The following is a 10,798-nucleotide window of genomic DNA, read 5'->3' on the forward strand; positions in this document are numbered from 1 at the left end:
TGTTACTCGAGCTTCTCTGGCAGGCATCAGCCAAGAGGTTCTGCCAGCAGGACCCAGAGCCTCAGGGTCTCCTTTCTTGTCTCTCAGCAGGCACCATACTGTCTGAGGAGGGTACTCTGCTCCCGATTGCCACCCCAAGCCACTCACTACCGGCACTTGATGAGCCATCTGTCTTCTAGCCATTCCATTTGAGGCCCTGACATTGTGGAGTGAAGACAAGTTGTCCCTAACATTCGTCGTGCATGTAACAAGACAGTTGGGGTCATTTGTTAGGCAGCAATAGCAATAGAGATTAAAGAAACATATGCATGCTCAAATCTGAGGCCACCAACCCATCATCCACCCTGCCCAGCTGCCTTCCCCAACGAGGGTCCCCAAAATGTTGGCAGCTTGAAAAGTCTCACCAGCCCAAGAGAAAAGATCTAAAAATATAATGGCAGAAGTTACTCCACAAATCAGCCAATATGGAGGCTTGCTGTCAGTATGCTGTACTCAAATATTGGTTTCCTTTTATCAGCTCACCACTTTTTTTTTGTTTTGTTTGTTTGTTTTTTAGTCAGAGTCTCACTCTGTCACCTAGGCTGGAGTGTAGTGGCATGCCCATGGCCACCACAGCCTCAACTGCTGGGCTCAGGCGATCCTTCTGCCTCAGCCTTCCAAGTAGCTGGAACTGCAGGCACATGCCACCATGCCCAGCTAATTTTTATTGATTTATTGTAGAGATGAGGTCTTACCGAGTTGCCCAGACTGGTCTTGAACCCCTGGGTTCAGGCAATCCTTTCACCTCAGCCTCCCAAAGTGCTGGGATTATATGCGTGAGCCATGGTACCTGGCCTACCTTTTTTTTTTTAACATAACACTTTCATTAAGGTACAATCTACATTCCATAAAACTCACCCTTTTAAGATATATAACTCAGAGGTAAAGGAAAAGTTTCCCTAAACACGTCATTTCTGATGTGATGTGTGGGTTTTCCACACCAAGAACTCTTCCAGTTCTCTGCAGGCACCAAATGGGGGTCCTACAATTTACCTCACTTCTGACACTGTCTTAGGCTGTGCTCTGTTGCTATAACTGAATGCCTGAGATTGCATAATTTATAAAGAAAAGACATTTATTTCTTATAGTTCTGGAAGTTGGGAAGTCCAAGGTCAAGGGCCCACATATGGTGAGGACCTTCTTGCTAGTGGGGACTCTCTGCAGAGTCCTGATGGGGTGCAGGGTATCACATGGTGAGGGGGCTCAGGAGAGAAAGCCAGCCTGGCTTTCATAACAGATCTACTCTCATGTTACCCTATTAATCCATTACCCCATAAGTGGACTGTCAACCCCCGAAGGCCCCACTTTTCAATACTGTTACATTGGGAACCAACTTTCAACATTAGTTTTGGAGGAGTCAAACATTCAAACAACAGCAGACACTAACCACTTGGAATTAGCACAGCCCTCATAGGTTAAGGGCTCAGTCCCACAAGACGCCTGCACTTCAGATGCTGGTCACAAGTAGAGTCCCAGGCTATCCACATTTCTGTCTAACCCTTGGCTACAAATCAAGGATTCCCATGATGTCCTCTCCAGGTTTAATTATTTGCTATAACAGCTCACAGAACTCAGGGAAACATTACCTACTATCTTAGTTCATTCAGACTGCTATAACACAGTACCACAGACTAGGTAATTTATAAATAATAGAAAATTATTTCTCACAGTTCTGGAGGTTGGGAAATCCAAGATCAAGGCACCAGCATGGCAGGCATGAGGGAGCATGCCTGTAGACTCAGCTAGTCAGGAGGCTGAGGCTGGAGTATTGATTGCTAGTACCAGGAGGTGGAGATGGCAGTGAGCTGTAATTGCACCACTGCAGTTCAGCCTGGGCAACAGAGCAAGATACTGATTCTAAACAAATTAATTAAATAAATATTAAACTAACAATACTGGCATGCAGGACACCATAACTCATACCCTATAGTTCAACATTGTATAGCTAATCACTAATCAATGTTATTTCTGTAAACCAATGAGAATTCCTGACAACTTTGTATCAGCCCACTCCTTGTCCTCCTTTTGCCTTTAAAAATCTGCTTGTAGTTGGGCTCAGGTGGCTCACCTCTATAATTCCAGTACTTTGGGAGGTGGACACAAGAGGACTGCCTGAGCCCAGGGGTTTGAGACCAGCCTGGGTAACTTGGCGAGATGTCTCTACAATAAATTAAAAAATAAAAATTAGCTGGGCATGGTGGTTCACGCTTGTAGTTCCAGCTACTTGGAAAGCTGAGGCAGGATTGCCTGAGCCCAGCAGGTCGAGGCTGCGGTGGCCGCAAGCATGCCACTGCACTCCAGTCTGGGTAACAGAGTAAGACTCCAACTCAGAAAAAAAAACCTGCTTGTAACAAAGACTGAACAGAACTCATATCCAGTTACAGTACTTGAGTCTGAGTTTTCCACAAAGTTGTCCTAATTTTGGCCCAAATAAATTCTATACTTTATTAATCTTAGTTTCTCCCTTTAGATCTACAGTAATTAAATCAAACTTCAACTCCTCTTCCCTCCCTGGAGGTTGAGAGGTGGGGCTGAAAGTTCCAATCCTCTAATCACAAGTTTGGTTCCTCTAACAAGCTTCCATCCTCTAAAAGTGACTCATTAGCATAAACTCAGATGTGGTTGAAAGGGGCTTATTATGAATAACAAGAGTTGTTCCTATCACTTAGGAAGTTATAAGAGTTTTAGAAGCTCCAGGCAGAGATTGCATATATACTTTTTTTTCCTCTAAAAGATTTATATATACAAGGAGTTAAAAGTATACTTCTAGTTATGTCACAAGCAGCTTTTAGTATTTTCAGTCTTGTGCAACCGTCACTAATTCCAGAACGTTTTTACCATGCCAAACAGAACCTCAAACCAAGTCACTTCCCATTGTCCTCCCCACCCCCACAACCCACTTATCTACCTCTTACACTATTGATGCAGATGAATCCCAGAATTGGGGTTCAGCCTGAGAGGCCAATCGGGTTCTTGGCTTCACACAAGAAGGAATTCAAACGTGAGCCAAAAGTAGGAGATGAAAAGTAAGTTTATTAAGGAAACAGATCCATAGTCAGAGTAGCCCATGCGCATCACTGGGGTTTCAGTTGGAAAATAAGTTTGTTGAAATGACAGGAAACAGGCTACTCCACACTGGGCTTGTTGATAGGAAGAACAGCAAGCCCATACATCACTGGGGTTTTATTGTTACAGCTATCTCTTGATTATATGCTAAGCAAGGGGTGGATTATTCACAGACTTTCAGCAAGGGAGCAGGGAGTTCCCAGACTCAAGGGTTCCTTGAGTCACATAGGGTAACTTCTGGGAGTTGCCATGGTAATTGTAACCGTAATGGCAATTGCATGTTGCTATGTAATTGTAAACTGTCATGGCTCTGGTCGTCTAGCATGCTAATATATTACAACTATTGTATAATGAGCAAGAAACACAGGGAGAGGTGGTTTTCGATGCCATCTTGGTCTCAGCTGGCCTCAGCAGGTCTTCTCACTGCCTCCCATCTTGTCAGTGAGGTCTGGGGGCGTATGACTGTCATTTTGGAAACTAATCCTGCAGGTTCCCTATCTTACTATGAATTCACCTACTCTGTGCATTTCATATGTAAATAAAACTATACAATATGTGGCCACATACATCTGGCTTCTTTTCCTTAACATAATGTTTTCAAGGTCCTTTGCTCAATTAAACTCCATTAAGTTTAATTTGTCTAAAATTTTTCTCTTTTTTTGGAGTCGTGGTCTCACTCTGTTGCCCAGGCTGGAGTGCAGTGGCATGATCATGGCTCACTGTAGCCTTGACCTCCTGGACTCAGGCAGCTTCCCCCCAGCCTCCCAAGTAACTGGGACTACAGGTATGGGCCACCATACTCAGCTAATTCTTTTTATTTTAAGAGACTAGGTCTCACTATGTTGCCCAGGCTGGTCTCGAACACCTGGGCTCAAGCAATTCTCTTCTCTCGGCCTCCCAAAGTGCTGGGATTACATGCATGAGCACCCAGTCTTTTTTCTTTCTTTTTTTTTTAAGAGGTCTGCCGGACTCGGTGGCTCAAACCTATAATCCCAGCACTTTGGGAGGCCGAGGTGAAAGGACTTCCTGAGCTCAAGGATTCGAGACAGGCCTGGGCAATTTGGCGAGACTTCGACTCTACAATAAATCAAAAAATAAGCCGGGCGTGGTGGCGCGTGCCTGTAGTTCCAGCTACTTGGAAGGCTGAAGCGGAAAGACAGCCTGAGACCAGCAGGTCGAGGCAGCGGTGTGCGGTAGCTGTGAGTGTGCCAATGCACTCTCGCCTGGGCAACAGAGTGACAATACAACTTAAAAAAAAAAATTCCAGAATTGTATACATTTAAAAGCCGCTCAGCCTTAGACAAATGGCCCGCATTTCCTCAAGAAGACCTACAGACGGAGCTCCCCAGCCTCCACCCAGCCACCCTCCAAGCTCGGGGAGGCCCCAGCATCGCCCACTCCCACCCCAGCAGCCCAGCCTCCCGCTGCCGCTCGAGCTTCCTAAAGAGCCTGCGCAAGGCCGACAAGGGCGGGAGGCAGCACCGGCCGATAAGGGTCATCTCCGCAAGAGCATGGGGCACCGGATGGAAGACACCCAAGCTTTCCAGACTCCGTTTTCGGGCTCTTTATCTTTCCTAAGTTTCCCACCATCTCACACTTAACTCGCCACCAAGTTATTTGCGTACTCAGTGAAGACCGCACCCGACCGAAAAGCGCAGCCGGAGGCGGCAAGCGTGGCTTCCGGCCGGGAGGTGCGCGGCGAACCTTGCTTCCGGTGGCGCTCGGGATGACGTAGTAAGCGCGCCGCGTGCGTGGTCTCGGGGACGGCGCGGTCGGTGGATGGAGGTCAGCGGTAGTGCTCGCTGCGTAGGTCTTGCGCTACGGGGACGAGGGACTGCTGAATTTGGGTCCCCGGGGCCCAAAGGCGTGGCTGGGAAGGCGGCGGGGTGCCGGGATGTGGTGAGCTTGAGAGTGGGCAGGGGCGGTGGGACACAGCGGGTCTGGTGGGCTGCCGGTTTGGTGCTGGCCCCCAGTACGCACGATTCTCGTCTCCCCGTGGTGCTCGCGAGGCCCGGTCTGGAAGGTGCCGCCCCTGTGGACTCTCAGCGTGCCGATTTTCGTGAATTCGTACACGTTATTTGATACTCTGCATTTGAGAACTAAACTATGGGGTTTGTGTTTGCCTAAACCCGTCTGACTTCTGGACTTCGTTTCCTCACCTAAACTGCTCTTAGGATTGTCTTAGAAATGGGAAAGGTTTTCCAGCCTTCCCCGCCACAGTGCTTGGGCTCAGGAAGTGGTAGATGTTGCGCTTGGGCAGATATTCCTCTTCTCTGAGCCTCAATTTTTTTATTTTATTTTATTTTATTTTTTTAGGTGGAGTCTCACTCGGTTGCCCAGATTGGAGTGCAGTGGCCGCTACCGGCCACCGCAGCCTCGCCTGCTGGGCTCCGGCGATCCTTCCGCCTCAGCCTTCCGTAGCCGGAATTACAGGCATGCGCCACCACGCCCGCCTGATTTTTTGATTTATTGTAGAGATGACGTCTCGCTGCCCAGGCAGGTCTCGAACCCGCGAGCTCAGGCAATCCACTCACCTCAGCCTCCCAAAGGCGCAGGATTACAGGCTGAACCACCGAGCCCGGCAATATTTTTTTTTTTTTAAGCGGCATGCTCACAGCCACCGCAGCGTTGACCTGCTGGGCTCACGTGATCCTTCCGCCTCAGCCTTCCAAGTAACTGGAACTACAGGCGCTAGCTACTACGCCAAGCTAATTTTTTGGGTTTATTGTAGAGACCAGGTTGTCCAGGCTGATCTTGAATCCCTGGACTCAGACAGTAGTCTCGCCTCTGCGTCCTAAAATGCTGAGATTGCAGGTCTGAGCCACCACACCCAGCAATTTTTTTTTTAAGTGTAAAGATAGACTAAGTTTTTGTTTTTGTTTTTTTGAGTCGAAGTCTCACTCTGTCACCCACTGCAGCCTCAGCCTGCTGGGTTCAGGTGATCCTTCTGCCTCAGCCTTCCAAGTAGCTGGAACTACAGACATTGTGCTACCATGCCCAGCTAATTTTTTGATTTATTGTAGAGATAAGGTCTCATCAAGTTACCCAGGCTGGTGTCCGACCTGTGGGCTCAGGTAATCCTCTCACCTCAGCCTCCCAAAGTGCTGGGATTATAGGTGTGAGCCACTGCACCTGGCCATAAGCTTTTTATAGCTGCAATAATTCATTTATATTAAAATAAAATGTACCAGCCATATACCAAGTTCCAGGAAATGGAAAAAGATCAAGCATCCTTTCTGCTTCAGCAGAATTGAAGCCCATGATAACTTTTTTTTTTTTGAGCACGAGTCTCTGTCGCCCAGGCTGGAGTGCAGTGGCATGCCCACGGCCACCACAGCCTCGACCTGTTAGGCTCAGGTGATGCTTCCACCTTAGGCTTCCAAGTAGCTTGAACATCAGGTGCTATCACACCCTGCTAATTTTTTTATTGTAGAGATGAGTTGCCCAGACTGGTCTCAAACCCCTGAGCTCAGGCAGTCCTCTTGCCTCGACTTCCCAAAGTGCTGTGATTACAGGCTTGAGCCACCACGCCCAGCCTCCAGATTAACGTTTTAACGTTTTATCTTGCCCTTGTCATGTGCCTTCCCTAGGTCATTTAATCACCCTAGTAAGCTGGTAAAATTGTTAAAAGCAACATCACAGGAATAGGTAACACATTGTTACAGGAGGTAGCATTTTTGTCTGGACTTGGAAAGATAAAATATCTTTTGCTGGGTCCTATGATGGAGGGGGACACCCAGGTAGCAAACCTTTCAAAGTGGAGTGCAAGACCTGATTAGAATGGGGGCTTGTGTTGTGGAGAGAGGTAGTAAAACTGGGAAGATCATTCTGGGCTGTGTTACTAAATGCTTTTTATTATTTGTTCAGAAGTTTCACTTTTAGAAATCTGGGGGAGAGGGGTTTTTTTTGTTTGTTTGTTTGTTTTGAGTAGGAGTCTCACTCTGTAGCCCAGGCTGGAGTGCAGTGGCACGCTCACAGCCACTGCAACCTTGACCTGCTGGGCTCAGGTGATCCTTCCACTTCAGCCTTCCTAGTAGCTAGGACTACAGGCATACCCCACCATGCCCAGCTAATTTTTTTTTTTTTTTTTGTAGAGATGAGATCTCGCCAATTTGCCTAGGCTGGTCTCGAACCCGTGGGCCTAGGCAGTCCTCTCACCTTCGCCTTCCAAAGTGCTGGGATTATAGGCCTGAGCCACCGTGCCCGGCCTTTGTTTTTAAAGGAAGTTAGTGAAGTCATCACTAATGATGTCATCTACCTTAGTTTTGGAAAGCTCACTCCCATGTTTGCAGTGTTAAAATATATCAACAGAAGCTTTGGAAATGTGAATTATATGTCATGGATTTTCCAGGATCATTCTGATTTAAAATATTCTGTCCTGTGGTCTCTGTAAGCCAGTAATTCTTAATCCTGGTTACCCTTGAAATAAAAATATCAATGCCACCTGAGCCCTATTTGCAGAGATTCCCATTTAGGAGACCTTGGACAGGACCTGGGAATCTGAATTGTTGAACTACTTCTTGGGTGATTTCAGAGCACATCCAGGACTGTAGACTCTCCAGCCAAAGCTATATGCTCCTGAATTTTGATGTTTGAGGCATGCTGTACTGAAATAAAAGAACTTCAAGATTTTTGCTTCAGAAAATACTGTCCTATACATATAGATAGTCAAAAAGGAGAAAGATTAAGGCTAATTTTACAGAGAAGGTGGCTGTGACTTCATTTCATTTGTCATGCTTTTCTCCTAAGTGTGTCAGTCAAACTGCTCCTGTAGCAGTCCCTTCTCTCCTTTTTCTCTTCAGGGTTTGGGATCACTTGTTGGGAGTCTTATCTTTCTGCCACCCGGCACATCATGGCAGCTCACCTGATGAAGCGATGCACATGCCTCCTGAGAGAAGCTGCCCGTCTGGCCCCTGCCATGGCTCCAGTTGGTCAATTGAGACTTGCCAGGATAGCCCATAAGACTCTGAATTCCTCAGCCACCTCATGCAGTTCCCCCTTCCCAGGTTCCTTGACAGAGCAGGTAGAAAAGGAACAAATGTTTACTTCCTACCCAGAGAGCACAGAGGTAGACCAGCTCATCGAGAAGGCTACCACACCAGAGGAACTCCTGGAGTTACTTGGTAGTGGTCACCAGCTGCACCATCATGGAGCCCTCATACTCATCCAGCTCTCTCGTCTGCTGTCGGGGAAGCCAGAAGACAAGGCCTTGCTCAAACAGGATGCCCGCTTTCAGCAACTTCTCCATCTGGTCAACAGTCAGGTGGGTGCTAGAGTGTTGTCTCAGGGCTTGGACAAGAGACACTGGAGTTCACAACAGCCAGTGCTTACCAGCTGTAGCTAGTAAGCACAGTCAGTCTTGTGATATTTTTGCCTTGTTGTAGATTTCAAAATACTTTCTGTTTATCCTCACAGTAGCCCTATTAGGTAAATACTACCATTTTCATCTTACAGATGTGCAACCAAGACACATGGTAATAGAAGTGCAGGAAGTGAGCCTGGTTCTTCTCTGTTCCTTGAGTGCCTTCTCATTCACTTTACAGTCTTGGCTTGTATTACCACCCCCACCTCCACCCCCACAGTGTCTGACTGACGGGTGGGCACTGCTCGTGAAGCTGGAGGAAATGCAGTGTGACTGATGGAAGGACCCTGAAACTTGAGAAGGCGACAGTGTGATCTAACCATGTTCAGACCCTCCAAGGATGAATGTGGAGACAGGCAGCAACTCATTTGTGTGGCACTGCTGGGACAGAACTCAGTTCACCGAAGCCAGTTTCGGCTCACTGTGAGGAGTACCCCCCCCCCCCTTTTTTTTTGAGGTGGAGTCTCACTCTGTTGCCCAGGCTGGAGTGCAGTGGCATGCTTGCGGCCACCGCAGCCTCAACCCACTGGGCTCAGGCAATCTTTCCACCTCAGCCTTCCAACTAGCAGGAACTGCAGGCATGTACCACCATGCCCAGCTAATTTTGTGACTTAATGTACAGACGAGGTCTCACCATTTTGCCTAGGCTGGTCTCAAACCCCTGGACTCAGGCAATCCTCTCACCTCAGCCTCCTAAAGTTCTGGGGTTACAGGCTTGAGTCACCATGCCTAACCCAGGACTCCTTTTTTACAGATTCTTCCCCTGGGCTTCATGTGCAAAAATAAAGCAGTTCAAACCCCTCTGGCCAAATTGGCCCTCACTGCCTGCTCTGGAAGGGAGGTGCTCAGGCACTAAAACCATGTGCCCAGTTGTCAGAGGTGATGAAGACAGCCACTATTCAAGGAAGAAATTACATTAATTGAGTGTTTTTCATGCTGCAGATTACAAAATCAATAGAGTGGAATGTGACCAGCAATTTTTTAATGAGATAGAGTAGTATAGAAAATACTAGAATTTATCATATGTAGTAAGGGGAACGCTGTCTCATGGAATGTTTGTTTTAGTTGAGTATGTGTATTATACATGTGTGGTGTGTACTGATGTCACAGTACACTTTTTTTGTTAAGAATATAGCTCATAAAATGAGACCGGACATGGTAGCTCATGCCTATAATCCCAGCACTTTGGGAGGCCAAGGCAAGAGGATTGCCTGACCCCAAAGGTTCAAGACCAGCCTGGGCAACTTGGTGAGACCTCATCTCTACAATATATCAAAACATTAGCCGGGCGTGGTGGCACGTGCCTATAGTTCCAGCTATTTGGAAGGCTGAGGTAGAAGGATTGCCTGAGCCCAGCAGGTAGAAGCTGCAGTGGCCGTGAGTGTGCCACTGCAACCCAGCCTGGGTGACAGAGTGAGACTCTGACTCAAAAAAGGGCTGAGCTTAGTGACTCAGCCTGTAATCTCAGCACTTTGGGAGGCTGAAGTGAGTGGATTGCCTGAGCTCGCGGGTTTGAGGTCAGCCTGAGCAACTTGGCAGGACCTCGTCTCTACAATAAATAAAAAATTAGCTGGGTGTGGCAATGCACGCCTATAGTTCCAGCTGCTTGGAAGGCTGAGGCGCAGGAATCGCCAGAGCCCAGTGGGTCAACACTGGGGTAGCTGTGAATGTGCTACTGGACTCCAGCCTTGGTGACAGAGTGAGACTCCAACTCAAAAAAAAAAAAAAAAAAAAAAGAATGTAGCTGATAAAAGGAACCTAATTAGGCTCCTTGTTCTTAAGCTATAATTCTAATTGTTTATTGACTTTTTATGCACACATGATTTAAGCACATCTTATGATAGAAGAGTGAACATCGTAACGAAATTATAAGGCAAGTATTTGCAATGTAAGTGATGACGGAGCTTTCTTTTATTTATGTATATATGTATTTATTTATTTTTTGAGTGGGAGTCTCACTTCGTCACCCAGGCTGGAGGGGAGTGGCACCATCTTGGCCACCACAGCCTCGACCTGCTGGGCTTAGTCGATCCTTCCACCTCAGCCTTCCAAGTAGCCGGAACTATAGGCACATGCCACCACACCCAGCTGATTTTTTTATTTATTGTAGAGAATGGGTCTTACTAAGTTGTCCAGGCTAGTCTTGAATCCATGGGCTCAGGCAATCCTCTCACCTTGGCCTCCCAAAGTACTGGGATTGTATAGAGGTGAGCCATCACTCCCAGCCTAAAGCTTTCTTTTAAAAAGTTTTTCTAAGCCGGGCTCAGTGGCTCAGCCTATAATCCCGTGCCTTTGAGAGGCTGAGGTGAGTGGATTGCCTGAGCCCACGGG

General features: G+C 47.3%; 1 protein-coding gene across 6 annotated transcripts in view; it reads left to right on the top strand.

Moving 5' to 3' along the window:
* Positions 1-4,814: 4,814 nt before the first annotated feature.
* Positions 4,815-10,798, top strand: part of TBRG4 (transforming growth factor beta regulator 4) — a 14,963-nt gene continuing 8,979 nt past the window's right edge. For 2 of the 6 annotated variants that reach the window (XM_021717014.1, XM_021717016.1), the window contains exons 1-2: positions 4,879-4,915; positions 7,908-8,368. In XM_021717014.1, the coding sequence (XP_021572689.1) occupies positions 4,885-4,915; positions 7,908-8,368 (492 nt within the window). In that variant the 5' untranslated portion in view covers positions 4,879-4,884. Of the gene's footprint in view, positions 4,916-4,946; positions 5,005-7,907; positions 8,369-10,798 lie in introns of those variants that run through there. The other 4 variants (XM_008066863.1, XM_008066865.1, XM_021717015.1 and 1 more) reach the window with 4 other exon arrangements.

Source organism: Carlito syrichta, unplaced genomic scaffold, assembly GCF_000164805.1.
Source record: "Carlito syrichta isolate Samal-C Ts95f unplaced genomic scaffold, Tarsius_syrichta-2.0.1 Scaffold309173, whole genome shotgun sequence".
Classification (NCBI taxonomy): Eukaryota; Metazoa; Chordata; class Mammalia; order Primates; family Tarsiidae; genus Carlito; species Carlito syrichta.